Raw genomic sequence first — 20,998 nt, forward strand, 5'->3', positions numbered from 1 at the left:
TCAAGATTTTTTTTGGTTATTCCGGGTTGAACTTCTGTATAAATTTTAGGACCAGCTTGTCAATTTCTACAAAGTCATCTGTGATTTACAGCTCCATTTTGACAGTGCTGAACCTATCATCTTACCTCTTCTTCTGTTCTTTGTCTCTGCTAACGATACCCCATCCTTTCAGTAATCTGTGTTCAAAACTCTGAGGCTCTTTGTGATTCCTCCCTTTCCCTGCTCCTCTTCAGTTACCAGACTTGCACCAATCCCTCTCCTATTCCGTCCTTTCCGCTCTCATGCTCTCATGGCAGTACTCTAATCTAGCACTTATGACCTCCTTGTGGATTACACCAATAGCTTCCTAATTAATTTCTCTGCCTCAAGTCTCTTACCTCTCTAATCCAACACCCCCCACACACACACCACCATCAGATTAATTTTCCTTAGGGAAGGTTTTGATCAAGTTACTTCCTTACTCAAAAACGTTCAATATCTCTCCATCGTCTTTAGATGATGCTTAAAATTCTTAGCTTATGATTCAAAGTCCTTCATGATATGATTCCAGCCTACCTTTTGAATCTTATTTTCTAATAACTCCTTAACCTACGTTATTCTGTAGGCAAACAGAACGGTCCATGGTTCACCCCACTCACCTTGCACTTCCTTTTTGTCATGCACTTCCTTGTGCCTGAAAGTCACCTTTTTACATGTCTACATCATATCTATTTTTAAAAGGCTCACTCAAATTCCATCTCCTTCATGAATAAAAAATGATAGTAATAATATCAGCTAACATGTATCGAGTACTTTATTAAAAACTGAGCACTGTTCTATGCACTTTATATGTATTAGCTCATGTGACTCTCATAACAATTTATAAAATAGGTGTTATCATTAATCCTATTCTATAATGGGGAAACAGCAGCATAGAGAGGTTAAGAAATCTGTACAAGATCACACAGCTATTAAGTGGCAAGCTGGCTTTTGAACCCAGGCCTCTTGGCACCAGTCCATGTTCTAAATCACCACAATATACCTGCTTCCATGATTTACCGTGCATCAGGTGCTTGTTCCAGCCACTTCACACATTATTTTGTATAACAGCAGTAGCAGGCACTGCATTATTATTTTTCGAGTGTTAACTTTAGCTCTAATTATACTATACCCTCATTCTAAAACCTTCGGCAGTTCCCCAAATGCTTGCAGAACATGGTACAAATTTTCATTGCCAAGAATTCCAGGTCCTGCGTGAGGTGATTCCCACCCACTTTTCCAATCTTCTTTGCAAATTGTTCTTCTCATGCACTTCACAGTCCAGACAAACTAAACCATTGCTATTCTCTGTACAGAGCTCAGCCTTTTCTGACTTTGATCTTGCTGTACCCTCTGCATAGAGCATCTTCTCCTGCAATCTCATACATTTAAACTTCACCCAGATTTCATAAACACATACACATTTACACACTTTGTAAAGATACAGTAATTAGCTACCCTTTAGAAGCCAGATCAAATGTTACCTCCTCAATTAAGCCCTTTTCTGAAGTATCTTCTCCCTCTGAGTGCCCACTGCATTTTATCTCTTATGGTTCTTATAACTTTACATGTTTCATTTTATTAGACTGTGTATGAATGTGAATATATATGTATATCTCTCTGTGTATCTATAATTTAAAAATTTCCACCAGCTTCCTTGAGGGTAGACTTAATACTTTATACATAGGAGGCATTCAGTAAATAGTTATTAAATGAATAAATGAATGAAATATCATTCCAGATTGCTTTTGGAAAAGCTTCCCTAACCACTGTAACAGTACTATCTGCTACACTGCAATCATTAATTTTAGGTTTTGGGAAAGTATAAAATCGCTTACCCAGAAAGGAGGGGGAGGACAGGCATCTCATTATACTACATTAGTAACTTCCCTATAAACACATAAGATATTCATTTGAAATGCAATTTTCTTGATGAGAAACCGGATCCCTCAGTATTGAGCAGTCTGCTCTTCAGACAAGGCTATGCAAATGAGGACGAGAGGCTGTGGCAGCTGTTTCTACAGGCATTGATTTGGGGAAGGTGATTGGTGCCGGAGGTGGATAAAAGCCAGGGGTGATGACGTTAATGATGCTTTTAGATAAAAGGAAAAGCCCAAGAACCAAATTGTAGCATTATCCCCTTTTCTTTTATTCCATCAGGGTAGACCACAGCTTCTATGGTGTACCCTTGGGATCATTCACTGGTGCCACTTTACCTCTAATACCAGTGGTGGAACCTGGTTTTGTTTTGTTTGTTTGTTTTTAAATACATAAAGTTCTAAAAGATTCCTCTCAGGGAAATGGAATGCCAGAGAGATGGTGTGACAATTATCCTTAATCAATGTTGGTGATAGATTTGGTAACCCAAATTTGCCCCTCTATAGCCAGACCTCTGATCGGTGCATGCTCCTAGCAGGTTTGTCTCCTAACTGCTCGCTTGCAAATCAGCCTAGACCAGCCTTATCATCTTTGTATTTTCCAACAAGCACTCTCAGCACCCTCTAGAGACTTCCTCAACAGAGATTAAAGAAATGAGGAATTCAAAGTTGAAAAACCAAGAAAGGCAGGAAATGGAGAGAAGAGAGAAATATTTGCTACTAACACTGTGAGCTTCCAAAGTCAATGTGAGAAAATTTATTGCCAACAGCAAAACCCTTTCTATGATAAACATTTTAAATCTACTGCATTGTATGGGATTCAGAGGGAGGATTGCGTTAAGGACCCAAAGATGGCTAATCAGTCCCAAATGGGAGCTTGTCAACTTTTCACAGGTATTGTCTTCTCTAAATTCCCTCAGTCATATCTCAACTCAGGTACTGCTGACTCATTCTGCAAAAACTCAACCTGTGGGGGATGCAGCATATGGTAAATGCCTCGGGGATTCCTGAATATCTATTACAAATGGTTCAGGGATGCAGGGAACTGGGGTGGGGGGGCTCCCTGAGGTGAGGATGATGTGTCATTTTGTTTGGGGCCATGGGTGCCTCTTGGACATATCCAGAAGACATTTAATTTCCTATAAGTCTCTCTTTCTGCTTTTAGCATCAGACAAGGTGTACTGATTCCATTAACATCTTTAGGATAACCAAAACAAAACACCCAAAGCTATAAAAGAAAAACAAACCAACCAACCTCAAACCTCTAAACCCCCAACCTTCCCAAACAATCCTCAGATCGCTTTTGCTGTTTTACATTTTAAGATGTAGTTTCTTAACATTTTACAGGGGCATCTTTTCTCTCATTGCTGAGTCCATTATACAGAAACACAGATTCTAATTGGCATCTCTTTCTAACATGCTTTGTAGAAAGTAATTCCACTCATCAATTATATGTCACCTTGGCAACAAAAAGGGCTGTGCACTATTTTTAGATTATTACTTATCTCTTTACCTCTTTGAAGTAAACCATTCTCATTCACACAGGGGAAAGTGAGTCATCTAGAATTAAAGGGCCTTACCAGCGGCCTAGAGTGAATCGTCGAGGTAGAATTAGAACACTAATTCTAATCCAAATCTAGTGCTCTTTTCACTAAACCCCAGTGCTCTTTGGCTCTCCACATTCTGAAAGGCCCAAGGCCCTAGGAAGCAGAATATATATTATCTGCGCAGGGGGTGGGGTAGGTGGAGAGGCAGGCTGGTTTGGAGAGCTAAACCGAAACAAACAAACCAAACCAAAACCAAACCAAAAAACCCCAAAATGGAAGAGGGCTTAAAGAATATGAATCCTATGTCTAGTTATACTAATGACTCTTTATTTGACCTGGGGTAGGTCATTTTACTGCTCTGTAACCACCAGGACCACTCACACAAGCACAGATTACATTCTGCTATGCATCACATTATTTGGGCATGTCTCATCCATCCCCTTTGCAGCCTCCACAGCATGGAGTTCAGGGAGAACACTGCACTTGGGGGTCAGACAAAGTTGGATCCAGTGCTTGCAATAGCAACTTGGACAAATCACTTCTCTGAACCGTCTCTGTAAAACAAGAATATTCTCTCCCTCACAGAGTTATTATGAGGATTAAACGATATAACATTTGCAAAAGTCTTCTCCCGGCACCAGGCACATGGTAAGCACTCCCTAATGTTGAATGAATAAATGAATGGCCTTAAGTCAGGCCCTTCGAGTGCTATGTTAATTCCTTCAGCCCACTAGGATACTGTTGAGTTCAGCACAGCACACCATAGCAGTGACTTCCTGAATGGTACTCTAATGTTCCCCAAAGGCAGAGAGAAATTTCATAGTGTCACTGCCTGGTTATACCTGTTCTGGGAATACAGTAATTCCTTTTCCAGTGCTGCCAATCTATTACCTTTCACCAAACACAAAATTCACTTTAAGAAGGGGCAGAAACACAAGTGCCTTTCTGTTAGATAGAGGTTGGGAGAATATATTATTAAAATTGAAACCGACTTCTCTGATTTCTTAGCAAAAAATCAGATTGGAAGCCAAACAGCTATTTGGCCTTTGCAGACCCTGGATAGTGATGCCCTTGGGGGAAAGGAGAGAGTTGGAGTCATTCCAAACTGTAGTTACAACATTTGTGTGTATATTTACTGCTTGTGCTTACGCTCTCTGCACTTAGTTTTTACTCTCTAAGCCTTGAAGAATTCACAATTTACCTAGAGTACAGTTTTAATACATACGGGTAGAAATATAGGCCTATATCTCTGTTTCTCATTTCCTAATCATATTTTCTACACTCCCTATATACCTGATACTTCTTCTTTTTCAATTCACTTGCTCTGATTTTTGAATTTAGGTAGACAATAATGATTTGTTAACAATAAACATGCCCCTAGCCCTTCCCTCACCCTTCTTTACCCAGGAGGGCCTCCGTAAGATTCAAAGCCGAAATCCTGCCATATAGTTAGCACCTGGTGCAGCTCATCAAAATATAATATCCTTTCCCAGATGATTGGAAATCTCTGCCATGCCGTCACACAATGAGGTGTGCAAGAAAAGAGTTTGGGGATTGATTTTCATCATTAACTTGATATTGCATGGTTTTTGTGGGACTTAAAAAGAAATGCATTTTTATTACTTTTAAGTACTGCACATAGACTAACTCCAACTCATCATATTTTAGCAGTTATTTTTCTGGGGCAGGATGTATTTTAAACATGCCTATGTTAGAGTGTCTGGTGGATCATTTAGGATCAGTGTCCTGTTGCTTGATGAAATCCAGATCACTCCAATGAAATCCAGATGGGGAAACTGGGTCTCTGGCAACGGCTGCCAGATCTTCTCCATATGAAATCTCTCTAGTCTGTATGCAAATTCAAAACTCCATATCCTGGAAATCCCAAACCAATCAAGTGGCGCTCCGCTTCTTAGTTACTGGACTAAACATAGGGAAGCGATTCATTCTTCCCTGAGGAAATAAGCATGTCTTACATACATCTATCTTGGCACAAAAAGGGCTGGCTAAGCAAATTAATAGTGTAAACAGGACTGTGCTGGGGAATGTTTGTCCTACTTAAGAGAATAAACTTTTTATGCACTTTGTGCACATCCACTTATATACAAATAATTGATATGCTAATTACAAATGATTCTTAAAGCCCCTTCCCTGAGGTACTACTATACGATGATGTTAGTCTAGTTTGAATTACTAGCGTGTCCAGTGCTTGAAAATAATAAAAATGTATTTTAAAATATTCCATAATTCAGACTGGCTTTCCTCTTATTAGGCTGAGTTAGTGAGGCTTGCCTATAATTAAATAGGATAGATGTTTTTTGACTTTCATCCCTAATATATTTAAGGTGGTCCCCCTACCACCCTGCCCCAACCCCAGCATCCCTCACCTTCCTCTGCAGGATTCTCCTGCCCAGGGCGAGCATATACAAACCCCTTTGCATCCAGCTCACTCCTCAGCAGCACTTGCACGGTCTCTAGGCAAATGCACATACCCTTTCGCTTTTTAACTTGTTAGCTGGTTATTTGATATGGCTTTCTTTGAGGTGTCTTTTCTTTGGTCCCACTTTAAGTACCAATGGGTATGGCTCTTTCCTGATGGTGCAGTGGGTAACAACGCATGGAGAGCAAAGCCCAGCCAAACTTAGCATTGGGGCTTTTTGTCAGGTGGGGGACATCAGATTTAACTAAATCTCTGTACAGCCCATGTCAACAGGATACAACAAAGCAGGCAGCTCATCAGTGCCGGCAGCTGACGGGTGAATGACAGTGTCAGGCACAGTCATTCAGAGCTGTAACATGTGAGAGCAGAGCGTAAAGGGCAGTATTTTTAGGCTAGAGCGAGGGGACAGAGCAGTGATGAAAGAACACTAGAGGGGAGAGAATTAGGATGGTGGAGGGGGTACATGGTGGAGAGCAGCTAAGAGGAGTAATGTGAATTTTGATGTTAGAATGTCCCACCAAGCACAGACATATTCAAATTTAGGATTCTTTTCAGGGCAGCCCTACGTTAGAGGGTGTAATTCTCAAGTTTTCCATTTATGAGCCAGGTCTTCCTGCCTCTGGGTAGTTTCAGAGCATGTTCTAGCCTCAGAACCTATTACTGCTGTGGAAGAAGAATCAGGTCACTTTCTCCAGGGGGCAGGGATCATTCAGTGCTAAGAAGAGAGCAGAGAAGGTACACATCATAGTGACAGAACAAACCCACCGAATTCCAGGAGATGGTCCTCCTGGACTTACATGAAAAAAAAATAAATCGCCTAGGAAGACTGCTAGGGGTAGGGGCTGTCATGGTGTCAGGGCTACTTGGTGCAGGAGTTTAGGAACTGGTCATGAAAGCCACTGGTCGAGCGAGGAAGAAGGATATAAGAACTGTCCTTCTCAGCCGCATAGCACAGGGAGATCAGCTCAGTGCTTTGTGACCACCTAGAGGGGTGGGATAGGGAGGATGGGAGGGAGGGAGACACAAGAGGGAAGAGATATGGGGATATATGTATACGTATAGCTGATTCACTTTGTTATAAAGCAGAAACTAACACACCATTGTAAAGCAATTATACTCCAATAAAGATGTTAAAAAAAAAAAAAAGAACTGTCTTTCTAACCACCTGGATATAAAGCTCAAAGGATCAGGTGAGGGAAAAAAACCAGTTCTCCACTGCCACCCTAACCAAGTACGGGGGACAAGGCGGGCTCACTGATGGAGGGTTCAGGACAACACAGATAATTAAGCACAGTAGCCCCCCCCCTCCAAATTATCCTATACTCTTAGGCACTTAATGTCTTTTGAATTTAATATTATATTTTAAAAGACACATCAAATTAGGAACATTAAATGAATGGCCCGCTTTGGTCTCATTTCCACCTGTGCCTAATGTTAACAGTGAATTTAATTAGTGTCTGAGTCATCCATTTTCCAGAAACAACAGGCAATTTGCATCTGCCATACCACACAGAGGCAGAATAGAAGTTTATCAAACAGAACAAAAGCATTGACTACAAATATCTTACTTTTGGAGGGCTGAGTTCAACGTTCCAGGCTCATACAAGGAAGTAGCAGCTTCCATGACCTTTATCACTGGGCCATAGTGACCTAGTAATGATCAAGGTGGTATAGGTGTGATCCGACTGAAGAGAGGTAATTTTGTAAAGAATTTTCACCAGCTCTCAGAATGTAATGAAAATGGGGATGAAGATGGAAGTAAGGCTATATAATTTTTTGTTCTCAAATGCAAATTTCTAGAGAGTTCTTCCCTTCTCATCAGATGAAAGAGAATTTTGAAAAATTTTGTATTGCTTAAAATATTTATATATGATTATGTGTTCTTATAGCTTTTGCCACATCACCAAGCTCAAAGGAGTAGGCTATAATTGTTGGGTTCTCTTTCACTGAGGATCTATCTACCTGCTTCTAAAACTGAATGATAAGGAATCTGGAGTCCCAAGTGGAAGATAAATTCAAGATGACATCATTATAATGAAAGAAAAACCTATCATCATTAAAACATCTCTTCTTTAAATACAACATTAAAAGTCAATAGGGAAGGGGCTTCCCTGGTGGCGCAGTGGTTGAGAGTCTGCCTGCCAGTGCGGAGCAACTGGGCCCGTGAGCCACAACTACTGAGCCTGTGTGTCTGGAGCCTGTGCTCCGCAACAAGAGAGGCCGCAATAGTGAGAGGCCCGCGCACCGCGATGAAGAGTGGCCCCCGCTCGCCGCAACTAGAGAAAGCCCTCGCACAGAAACAGACCCAACACAGCCAAAAAAAAAAAAAAAAGTCAATAGGGAAAGAAAACATTTCACTTAAATATCCTTTAGTGATGTCCCTTGGTTCTCATTTTATTCCATTGGTATTGGATGAACAAATTATAGCATGGATGGAGAATCTCTACCCTATATGTAGATATGGCCTTCTGCTAGGACCAAGAGATGATATAAATTATGCCTACAGTTGCAAAAATGCATAATGTTAAAAGTCTTTGGCAATACTAGTCCCCCAAAAAACACATGAAAAGAATTGTGTGAGGAGACCTCTATATAATGACATGTGACACTATTCACTTTCTAAAGAAGGAAGTCAGGATTTTCTCCGTTGAAAATAAAGGAAAAAGCAGATTTACAGAATCTCCATGTTTCCAAACTTTAATCAGAAATTTAAAACCTAAGAAGTAAAATCTCACAATATTTATTCTTGTTTTTGATGCATAAAATTACAAATTAAATCCTTAGGATTAAGAGGGTTTTTTTTTTTAATTGGCAAAAATCTAAGTTGTACTTTCACAAACATAAGCACAATGGATTGTGTATACTACAGATCTTGTGGTTCATTTGCATAATCTTAAATGGTTTCTTTTTTTTAGGACTTTTCTGCAATCCCCGGAGATAAAAATTTCCAAGAAGTCTTGGGGGGTGGTATTTTTTCCTTGTGAAAACATTTCATACTTCCATGTGATACTTTGGGGACAATGTAGCCGACGGTTAATGCTAGTTGTGTGACCTTAAGCAAATCAACCTTTCTAAGCTCCAGTTTTCTCATTTATAAGATGGGAATAAGAATACCTACCTTTGCAGGTACTTTAGATTGTATATTGCTATAAGTATCAAATGGAAAAAATCAAATAAATGATTAGTACAATTCCTGGCACACGCAAGTCCTCCCTAGGAGCTAAGCTCCAGGGTGTGGGAGCCTCATCTGTTTTGTTTACCACCACCAGTACCTACGTACAGGGCGGGCATGAAGCAGACACTCAATAAATATTTGTCGAATGAATGAATAAAATAGTGTCATTATACTAAAATATAAACAAACCCCCCATGTTGTTGTATTGGTAGCTCCCCCTTTATTCTTGTTAATTAATGTTTTAAAAATCCTATAAGGTGACTTGAGGCACTCGATTCTTTTGTAGGAAGGTCAGAGTGGCTTCAGAGAGGTGAATTTTGGCCCCAGAACCATAAGGAATGAATCCTGTGCTTAAAACACTACTGACTTGTATTTCAGGGGCCATGTCAGGCTCTAAGGAAAATTCTCACACAATAAATATAAACCACAGAGACACTACATGTTTTTTTTTCTCTTCCTCATTGAATAGCAGCAGAGCTCAGTATAGATGGAAGAAGGAATTCCCCACAGGAATAAAAGCTTGGGTTTAAATGAGCTATTCCTTTAATGAGCTTGCTGTTGTCCTAGAGAACAAGTTCTTTCTGAGTAGGCTATCCTGGTTATCCCAAGCACTGTAGAATTAACATTTGAAAAAAACAGTTGAAGAGCTATACAAAATTATTTAAAATAGAAAAGTATAATATTCCTCTCATAAAAGAAAGGAGGTAAAAATATTTTTTTTTGTTGTTGTTGCTTCTTTTAACTTCCAGAGTCCCTGAAGTTTTCTTTAGGTCAATAGTCTTTGATGGCAAAAAAAGGTTTCTTTTAATTTTGAGTTACAGAATATAAGCCATAGGACTCAAGGTAAACAGGCCAAATACAGGAAGATCCTTATTTTAATAACTACTACTGTGAACCCTAGTTCACTAGAATAAGATTATTTCTTTGGTTGGACTGATAGCTCTTACTAGCAAAGTTTTGCATATGTGGATATAAAGACTACTATTGATTGAGAAGCCCTGCTTAATAGGGCCTTTCATAAGTCCTATTCATTGAGAAGTCTGTTTAACAATGTGTTTTCCTTTTGGTGAAATATTTATGCAGTGTCTGTACTTAATTATTTTACAAAGTTGAATAGCTGAATATTCTTAACAAAATGTGAGGTTTTTTCCCCAAAATATTGTGTCAACTTTAGTATGCTCTGTATCCATACACACCATAAGTACCATATATATAGCTTTCCAATGAGATATATCCCAATAACTGGACATTTAGTAAAGAATGCTTTCTGGCTGTTAGGGCTGTAAAATGATAGGTAGGATACAAACTAAGAAGTTTGGACACAACTCTGAAATTCTTCTTCAAGTTACGCATATGTCATGACAGTTCACAGTGGGCAAGTAGTTTGGTCATCCTGCAAGATGTAAGGGTTCAGAGAGGTACCTCTCTTGAACCAACCGCAAGAAGTACTGGTTATTTGTCCTTTTCTCCTAGACTCCTTAACTATAAATGTTCCCAAAGTCATCAACACAGCCTTTTGGGTAGTAGCTTAAACATTATTAAGATTATCTCATATTGCATTCAAATACAATTAGAGAGCAAACAGGTTAAACAAAGGCAGAGCAGTATTTTCTCTTTCAGATGACAGAGCCTGGGAATTAGCAAACAGTCCTTTTGGCAAAACAGCTTTCCTCTCCCATCGAACTTTGCCTGTATATAAATTATGGGAAGCTTTTGGGAATTGTGACCCTTGCCCTTCTAAATTAGCATGGAATGACCTAGGGAGCTGTCACTGTGAAATTGTCTTTTTCATAAAATGGAACTTTTGGTGCTGAAAACCTTCAGGTAAAGATTCCATATCCAGTCTATTAAAAAGGAAACTCTAAGACTTTTTTTTTAAATAAAGAGAGTATATTCAACCTTAAGATGAAGCCATTACGTTCCTGCCTAGCTGGCAAAGTCAAAAAAGGCTGCAGCAGAGGAAAAAGACATAAAGAAAAAAAAGGAAGGAAACAAGGAAGGAAGGGAAAGAAAAAGGGCTCCTGAATCCCACAGGGAGATGTAGTTCAGGAGCAAACTAGTGGCAAACGAAAATTAGAGCATCTTGTAAGTGAACCAGCAATAAGAGGTCCTTTATTTATCACACGTAAGAAGTGAGCCAGAAAACCAGTGGGCTCATGGAACAAAAAGGATGAAAAAGAGATTGCAGATAAACTGAATGACCTTTTTACAAGAGTGAGCTATTTCTGTCTACTCTGTCTTTTGAGGTAGGCAGATGAGCCAGATGTCATAATGGTAAATGAACAAGACATTCTGGTTCCAAGCAACAAACTAGAAATAGTCAAAAACATAATGACTGGGACTAAGCGATACAGTTACTAGGGCTGACCCTCTGCAAAACTATTTAGGTGGCAAAGATTGTTTTGTTGTTTGTGCCCCTTTCCCACTACTGCTCCTCTGAATGCTCAGGGTGCTCACGCTTTAACCCTTTCAAAATCTGCTGTCAAGAAAAGCTCTGTGGAACCGTACATCCATGGAGGAGTTAGGGTAAGGAGGAGAGGTTCCATTTTAAGGCCTATTTCTAATTGTAGAATAAAAGTATGTTTCCTGTTAAAGGAATTTCAGATATTAGTCCAACAGATGGGAGAGATGTTTGGGTCAGGAAGCCTTCTTGGCACACTTGGAATCAGAGCTGTCTTCATGTAACACCTTGACCACATGACTTCTGAAAGAAGTCAAAGGGAAAAATGATTGTCCCTCTAATCAAAACCTGGAGCCTGTTATTCTGGGTGATCGCTGTGAGGTTTGCCGGTGCGGCTCCACAGGTAAAACGGGCCCTGGGAACTATAAACTGACGAGTGTCTGGTACTCTGGTAGGCAAGCTAGAAGAATCTTTAATAAACGCTGGCTATCTGAACACTGGGGTGGAGGTGGCAACATGGTTTCTGTAAAGGGAAATCATGTGTGATCCTCCACGGAGCTTTTCCTCGGGGCTAAACTCACTTTTAAAATGTTTAATTAAGTTTGATACCAAGGCTGTTTTTAAACATGAAATTCTATGGGATTACAATTTTTAAAAATCATGTAGTAGGAACTGGTTTAGAGAGAGAAAGGAAATTTAGGGGAGAAACAGACATTTTTCTGATTGAAGAAGGGTAAGTAGTAGACTGGCTTGGGGGTGGGCACTGGGAAATCCTCAAGTCTGCAGATGATACTCAGCTTTTCCGGACAGTGAAATGCCAAGGTGATGGGGAGAAAGGAAGACCTCAGGAGGTTTTATGACTGGCAGATGAGCTTCAATAGGGGCACATGTAAGGTAATCCATTTAGGGAAGCCCAGAGATTACAAACTACACTTGCAGGATGATGAGTGCTGACCTTTCAATTAAGGCCCAGGGAAAAGCTCTAGGAAACCCCGTGGACAGAGCACTGAAGAGAACAACCTAGTTTCCTGATATGGCAAAAAAAAAAAAAAAAAAAGGCAACAAAATGTTGGGCACTGTCAATAAGGGGATTAAAAGAAAAACAAAATAATTCTCCTTTTACATAGAACTACAGGACATTTTTGGTAAAGTTACGTAAGCAGCTCTGATCTGAACATATCAAGAAGGACAGAACAGAGCCCAAGAGGAACAAAGAAGGGCAATTAAAACCATCAATGGCAGGCTCAAAAAAAAAAAAAGAAAGAAAAAGAGGCCTTTTCAGCCTGACAATGCAGAGGTAGCCAGGGGACATGATCAAAATATGAAGAGGCTAGGGCTACTGCTGATGATCCAGCTTGCCAAAACTCTTGAGCTAAGAGGCACCTTTGAAGCATAAAGTTTTTATTTTTTAATACTTCTACTTTGTTTATACAACTGCCAGTGATGACGGCCAGTGCAGGCTCCTTTGGGAAGTCCCTGTTTCCACCAGAAGGTTGGGAGAAATCTGAGCCGAGTGGGAGAGGGATCAAAAGCACCTCAATCCCCTCAACCTTAAGTAATGTTGACTTGCTGACTTCTAGTCAGACTCACTTTCTCTACTGCCAATGTCAGCAGTGAATTTGTACCTGACCAATCTCAATTTTCACGAATATGAGTTTAGCCACCCTCTTCCCCATTCCGTAGGGCTTTTCAGCCCCAATGGTCTGATCTACACAGTGGCACCAAACTGTCTGCCTACAAGTGGCTGTAATTTAATCCTTAACCATAGTGCAAAAAGAACAGATTTCTGACTCCAATTTTAATACAACGGATAGAACTCAAGAACTCGTAATAAAGAACTCTCTAATATTCACACCAGTGGATGGAAGCAGATCTCCATGACGGAAAACCGAAACTGACCCTCCCAGGCTAATGAAATCATATTATATGCAGGTTTTAGCTAAGAAACTAGTAGACAAGGGATTCCCCAGGACAGCCGAGAAGCTCTGCTCTTGGGAAGGCCTTATTCATATAGAGTGGCAGGTACGATCAAACTGAGAGTGTGGCTCTGGTCCAAACACTCTGCTCTCCCAGACAGGGGATGGTTACCTGATCAAATAAGCATAGTGAGCAGTGTACAAAAGCTACATGAGTATATAGTAGCTTTTTAATTTTTTTTCAAATGGTTCTTTGAAAACAAGAATTCTGTGGGATTGCGGGCCATTGCATCCTACAGAAAAGTAATGCACTTGTTACTGGCTCAGCACTGCAGCTATACCTTTCGCAGATGTGGTAATACTTCTCATCCTGTATGCCATCCTGAATGGGCACATTTACACTGTAGTACCGTCCCTTCCCTAGGCCGACATCAGACACATCACCTGTTCCTGTCAAAGAGAGGAACACGGAGAACAGTTTTAAGAACATGAGAATTAGAAAACGTAAAGGCTTCTCTGATAGGAATTCAGAAAATCAAAAGGTCAATTAGCAGAACAATCTTGAATGAATGATGGTTTCTAAGGGAATGAAATTAAAAAAATAATAACTGTTGTAAACAGTGTTGGGGAAGTAGGAAAACTAAGAAAATGGGAAAACCTTAGTCTCCATCTTGCTGGATCAAATGAACAAAAAAATAGAGATTAACTTCTTCACTAGATTTTTCATACATCTTAGATTGACATAATACTAATATATCATCACACTTATCAGGATGTTGAAGGTTACACAGGCTACCTGATAGTACAGTAAGTGTAAGTGAGCTGTCTATTGACAGTCCATGAAAATCATCTGGAAAAAGCAGCAGCATTACATTCCTTTTATTGCTGTCACCTGAAATGACCTGTGTTAAATGTTTTGCATGGAGTAGCACCAATACGGCATTCACAGCATGCAGCTATCGAAATACAAGATATAAGAAATGTATAGAACTGCAGTATTTATTCCTCAAATGTAATACTGAGCACACAGATCACTTGCCTGGGAAAAATCCTGGGGAGAATTTGTGCAGGGACACCGTCATGACTTTGGAGGTGAAACTGAAGGCATCTTCTACACCTACCAGAGAAAGAAATGGCAGAAGAATCACTTCATATATGCAACTCTCTGTTTTCAACAACTGAAACTCTAGAAAGCAGCTGTGGGAAGGAAAAGAGAGGAGAAGGTAGCAGTAATAAAGCTAGCAAGCTGAGGAATAAAAGTAACAAAACTCTGGTCTTGGATCTCTGTCATTACAAGATGAGGTAGAACTCTGGCCTCAAACGAAGTTTGGGGTTCCTTTTCAAATTCACTCAAATTAAAGCTGGACATTTCCAAGCAATGGGGATGCACAGGATCTCTTTGACAACCTGTTCTAAAAGGTGGGGAAGGGCTGGAGCTCATAATTGAGGCATTGTCAACAGAGCTGCATAAAGGAAACTGGAACCATCTTGGAAGTTTTATGTTTTGTTTCAGTGGTTCTAAGTTAAATTCTTGGGATTTTTTTCAAAGAAGTACAATGTGGCAACCCTTTGAAAAACATGATCAATACGAACATTAGGCATTACACAGTGAAAACGTAATTATAAAATGCCTCTCTATAATACAGATTTGGTTATAAATGCAGTTCACCCAAAGTTCCGTGTGTACTAAGTAACTTATAGTACATGTTTCTGGCTAAAAGTAGTCCTTAACAGCAGCTTGAATGACAGCTTTTTAAAGCCTGGAGAAAGACAGGAGGAAAAACTTCTAGAAAGGAGTCTCCTTTCCATTTTAACAGTCAGAAAATGAAGAGAGGCCTGGGAGATAGAAGATGTCTCTAACAAGCCACTACTTATTCAGATAAACACGCTGCCCACCTCTACACTTTTCCTCCCAGAACCACATAATTGTCATACTGTATTCAGATAATCCGTTTGTAAAATGGAAGAAGCAAATTAGCAAATTCATGTATTACCCTCTTTGATACTTTGAATAAAGAAATTGTCTCTGTTTACTTAATGCTTTTAGTCTTCATTAGAGGCCAACAGAGACCTTAAAAAAATATTGACTCTATTTGTATATCACAGGTATGTTTGAATTTCCCAAGCCTTATGTTTTGCCCTGGGGAGGCAGTTAAAACCAGTTAAAGGCTCCAGGCACAAGGCATTAAGTAAACAAAATAAAACAAAAGAAAATAAATTAAAATAGCATTTTAACTTAGAAATGGAAGTATAAACAAGGATAATTCATGAAAATCCTGATTATTTATCCATCCAGAAAGGTGGTACCAATTTACACTTCTCTCAATGGTGTGTAAGAGTTCCCGTTTTCTGACATCATGACTGACACTGGGTATCATTATTCTTTTTAATCTTAGGCAGAAAGAACCGTCTTGTTCTAATTTGCATTTCTCTGAGTCTTACGGTGTTGAGCACCTTTTCATATGTTTAGTAGCCATTTGTATCATTTCTCATGGGAAACGCCATTAGGTGTTGTTAGAAAATCATACTTTAAGAAAGGACATAGACAGAGAGGAGGGTATGGGGCTCGGTGTGAAAGTGAAGAGTGGTTAGGTAGCTGAAAGAAGGTGAAGATGGGGTAGGGGTGCTGCTGAGGCCACCGCAGGATGCTAGTTATGGAATCATGGGAGATTTAAAATAAACCAAATGTGTAAGAGTTTGGAGGTGGGGCAGGGGTCACTGGAAGGGAGGTGCTGAAGAGGGGAAATAAACTGAAATGAAACACACCATAAAAGCTGGCTAAAACAGGAAACTGTAAATGGTGTAGAAATAACATTGCAAATGGAAAGAATGGTTTCAGGTGACAGTCTTATTTCATTCTTACATGGTTTAATAGACTTGATTCTATTCTTGAACTCTGATACTAAGAGTTTGAATTTCATAATCACTCATTCATTCAACAAATATTTTACTGAACCACTACTATAGGCATAGGTCTGTTTGTTCCTGCCACTGCATAGGACAGAAAGAAGTAAATAACTTGAACTCTGCTCTGGAGGAACTGAAAGTTTCTATGGGAGGAGAAGCCATATACACATTAAAGAATTCGCTCACAATATAAGACAATATATAATTAAAAATCAAATCAGTGATAGAAACAATACAGGACAATACAGTGAACAGGGGGAGAGGCCACTTGGGCTGGAGTGGTCGGGACAGATCTGCTACCGACTTGAGCTCTTGGGTAGAACCTGAAGATGAAAAAGGGGAAAAGAATACAAAACTAAGTTAGGAAAAAGTACCACAAAGTCAGGGAGGAGGGAACAGTGAGACGTGTCTGGGCATCATTGAATAGAGTAGCCTGGACAGCAAGTAGTGAAAGACAAGGCTGGAGAGAGGAGGTGAGGCCTCTTTGAGGCAGGCCTTGAAAGACAGGGCAAATAATGTGGACTTTACCTTGAAGACCACTGTTTTTCAAAGTGTAGCCTGTGGAACAACTGGGGTGATATTAATATGGAGATTTCCAGGTTCCATACCAGACCTACTAAATCTGACTATCTGGTGGATGTGGCCCAGGAATCTGCATTTTAAAACAAGCTCTCCCCGCCGCCAGGTCATCCTGATCAAAATTCAAGTTTGAGAACCATTGCTATAGGCCGAGGTTTAGCAAACCAAGTGGCTACATAGTAAATATTTTAGGCTTTGAAAACTACATGGTCTTTATTGCATTTTTTTCTGCTTTACAACCTTGTAAAATGTAAAAAACCATTCTTAGCTCTCTGGTCATACAAAAACAAGCCACCGGCCAAATGTTACCCTTGTTATAGGCAATAAGAGCCTCTGAAGGGTTTTGAGCAAGGCTGGATTTTGCATTGGCTGAGTATTCAGATATTCATTGGACATGGTTCTCAAAGTAGTGTGTTGGTTGTTTTAACCCTTCTCTCTTCTCTCCGTTACCTTTAATTTTCTGTCACCATTCCATGGAAGCTTCCATCTAGCTGAACTCCCTGGGAGGTCTCTCCCACAATTTCTTCCTTTTTCTGTTTTGGCAGCAGAGCTGACCCTAGCTTCCATCACATACTATTCTTTTCATCTCTTATGCCTTGGTTTTGCTAGTTTGTCTCAAAAGATCCCTGGAAACAGGGAAGCAGGAATCACTGATGTGGGGGCAGGGAGGGAATATCCTTAACTAATTTGACTGGATAAGTGTCCTAGATCAATGGAAATATGTGTCATACACAGGCTATAGTAAAGAAACAGAATGAGGGTAACTGTCACTGTAGCTCTACATTCTAGATGAAAAGTACACAGGAGGGCTGAATACATCCTTTTAGTGAAGTCTTCTAAGAGAGGATTAATGGGGTTAAGGCAAATTGTTAGAGTCTGCTGCTATTAAAAGTTAGAGAAGGTGCCCTGGAGTTTGTGCAGGACTAAATATTTTAGCAATAAAAAGCAAGTAGCACAGATTCTGATCACTGCATGAGTTGGTATCCCTATTGGTGAAAAATTCAGAATGTTAGTCCACCATGCACCTCTTCTATTTTAAGAGAAGCATCAGGACTCTCAGCTCTGACTGCAGATTTCATTTAGAACCTATGGAAGTGGCCTGAGGGAGGTTACTAAGCACTGGAGTAAACACTAGGAAATCTTACCCTGATTTCCACTTCTTAAAGTTCTCTACTGGAGAGCTTTGCTACTGGAGGAGAGGGGAGGAGAAATTACAAGAATCTGGTATTTTAAAGCAGCTTGGTCAGCACAGGAGGCATTGCATCAGTTAAAAGAATCTCTACCTACTTGAGGATTCTGGATTAGGAAAATTTCAACTGCAAGAGGCATTTCTCCTGTTACCAGTTGCCTAGAAGCAGCTTTACTGATAAAAACCTGCAGTCCTAGCAGCGAAGCACCTTTGAAAGTGAAGGGCTTACCATCTCCGTGGTGCAGATCCAAATCCACATAGAGAATACGGTCAAATTTCCGTCGTAATCGTAATATTCCCAGGACAGCATCATTGAGATAACAAAAACCAGATGCTTCATCTCTGCAAGAAAACAAGTCGCTACAGCCAACAGCCACAAGCAATCCAAGGGAGTCTTTATAGCCAAGGATCTAACCCTTGAGATCTATTCCCTTACAATTTCCCCTTCTTTTAAGAAAAACAAAAATCTACCTAAGAACATTATATGGTAAACGGCCCAGAATGATCAGGGAATGAAGTGTTTTGGTAAAGTAAATATTCAGGTTGATTGGTAATATTTTCTATTCGGGATCCCTGATTTTCAAAGATTTAAAATATAACTATATCGAACAAAACAGAACCTTTCTCTAATGATTCAGAAATCATTTTTAAAAATTGTAGTACCCTGGGGTCATCATGATGAACACTGATGACTACTTATAGGAGTTTAAGAAAGCTAGAATCTAGAAGGGGCTTTAAAGACTATCTTGTTCAGACATATGTAGAAGATGTTGGCGACTTGATTTCTCTGTACTGACCCTATGACATAACCTAGAAATTTTTTTTTTCAGTAAGTCTTGGCACTTGTTGCTCATAAAAGCTGAGTGTAGAATGTACAAATGCATGACCTCCTGGGCAGTGCAGTGTGGTTGCCTTCCCGTATGTGTAATTATTACAATGGTGATTGAAGCAGCCTCTTCTGAAGTTATTTTGTCTCCTTCGCTAAAGTTGTCTTCACTGACTTCACTGATGTCCTTTACCGTTTTTGCTATCAGTGATACTGTGTCGCTTTAAACTCTTGTCAACATTAACCTAGTCTTTTATTGTGCTTCCATTAAGCCTTGTTGAGTAGATGTAAAAGAACATTATCATCAAACATGTGTTATAATTTGTTTTTAAGGCCTCATCCTAAATGCTTCAGTTTCTTTTGCTTCCACAGACACTTTGAACATTCAGCCCATTTTTTCCTATGTTCTCCCTGATATTTTATTTGAAACAGAATTCTAGGCATGCGCATCATTTAAAATGGCATCTTTGTTACTATGAGATTGTAAGGTCTTTTTATTGCCTACAAAATGCATAAACTCCTTCATGAAATCTCTTCCATAATATTTCATATTCTGAACAATGCCCTGGTTCACAGGCTGAGTCAATGAGACAGGTACACCAGACAGCAGGAAGTTGGTAAAAATACCAGTAGACACAGACTTTGCTCAGGAAGGTGAACTCAGCGATCATCCAAGCAAAAGAATAGGTTGGCATTATGTATGTAAGCAGAAGGAAACCAATTAGAGAAAAAGCTTTGACCATCCCTGAATTCTCTGTAAACAAGAGTTAAATATGTAACTTTAAAAGTTCTTGGATGATTATTTCCAATTATGAAAAGCTTACAATTTATATACCTACTTACTATCTTAGCACATAAAAAAAGAGATAATGTCTTTCTACTGAAGTCAGTAACTTTTGGGTAGTTGGGATGGAACACTGTTAGGCAAAAAGAGGAGGGCATTGGGGAAGAGGAGAAATACAAATCAATATAAGACATACTTCCTTCCCTCAGAGAGCCTACAATTAAGTTAGGGAAGCAGGTAATAAGTACAGAAAAACAAAAGCAAAAAACAAACAAAAAAGGCAAGCAGAAATAGTATGGCATACAAAAGAGAATACAGAGAAATTCCATAGACAAAATTGACAAAGCAGAGTCATGTCATTGCCAGTATTGAACTTTGAGCCCCATGCTTCTAGGAATCAGCATTGGTAGGAAACCACTCACCCTTTTGTGTTCTGAGAAACAGTTAACTGCAAAAGACCACACTGCCCTGGCATATTCCAGAAAGAACCATTTTCAGGGGGGACCTTCAAGATGGTGGAGGAGTAAGATGTGGAGATCACGTTCCTCCCCACAAATACATCAAAAATACATCTACATGTGGAGCAACTCTGACAGAACACTTACTGAATGCTGGCAGAAGACCTCAGACTTCCCAAAAGGCAAGAAACTCCCCATGTACTTGGGTAGGGCAAAAGAATAAAGAGAGACAAAAGAATAGGGATGGGACCTGCAACAGTGGGAGGGAGCTGTGAAGGAGGAAAAGTTTCCACACATTAAGGAGCCCCTTCACTGGAGGAGACAGGGGGTGGGCGGCAGGGGGGAAGCTTCAGAGCCACGGAGGACAGCGCAGCAACAGGGGTGCAGAGGGCAAAGTGGAGAGATTCCTGCACAGAGAATCGGTTCCGACCAGCACTCACCAGCCTGAGAGGCTTGTCTGCTCACCGCCGTGGCGGGTGGGGACTGGGAACTGAGGCTCGGCCTTTCGAGTTCAGATCCCAGGGAGAGGACTGGGGTTGGCTGCATGAACACAGCCTGAAGGGGGCTAGTGTGCCACAGCTAGCCAGGAGGGAGTCCGGGGAAAAAGTCTGGACCTGCCTAAGAGGCAAGAGACCATTGTTTCAGGGTGTGCGAGGAGAGGGGATTCTTTCCCGGTCTGCCCACAGAAGGCAGAGCACCGCTTAAACGAGCTCCAGAGATGGGTGTGAGCCACGGCTATCAGCTCAGACCCCAGAGATGGGCATGAAATGCTAAGGCTGCTGCTACAGCCACCAAGAATCCTGTGTGCAAGCACAGGTCACTATGCACAACACCCCTGCTGCCCCGTGAGCCTGTGCAGCCCGCCATTCAATAAGTTGTCC

At 40.3% G+C, this 20,998-nt stretch overlaps 1 protein-coding gene across 9 annotated transcripts in view; it reads right to left on the reverse strand.

The window, feature by feature from the left end:
• HDAC8 (histone deacetylase 8) overlaps positions 1–20,998 on the reverse strand; it is a 243,685-nt gene that overhangs the window by 144,535 nt on the left and 78,152 nt on the right. For all 9 annotated transcript variants that reach the window (XR_014258681.1, XR_014258682.1, XM_082446014.1 and 6 more), the window contains exons 5-7: positions 18,279–18,391; positions 14,414–14,491; positions 13,716–13,824 (exon numbers count right to left, since the gene is read on the reverse strand). Coding sequence is in view for 7 of the 9 variants with exons in the window: in XM_082446014.1 (XP_082302140.1) it covers positions 13,716–13,824; positions 14,414–14,491; positions 18,279–18,391 (300 nt within the window). In the remaining 2 variants the exon portion in view is untranslated. The remainder of the gene's footprint in view (positions 1–13,715; positions 13,825–14,413; positions 14,492–18,278; positions 18,392–20,998) is intronic.

This window comes from Balaenoptera physalus (assembly GCF_965194825.1).
Source record: "Balaenoptera physalus genome assembly, chromosome: X".
Taxonomy (NCBI): domain Eukaryota; kingdom Metazoa; phylum Chordata; class Mammalia; order Artiodactyla; family Balaenopteridae; genus Balaenoptera; species Balaenoptera physalus.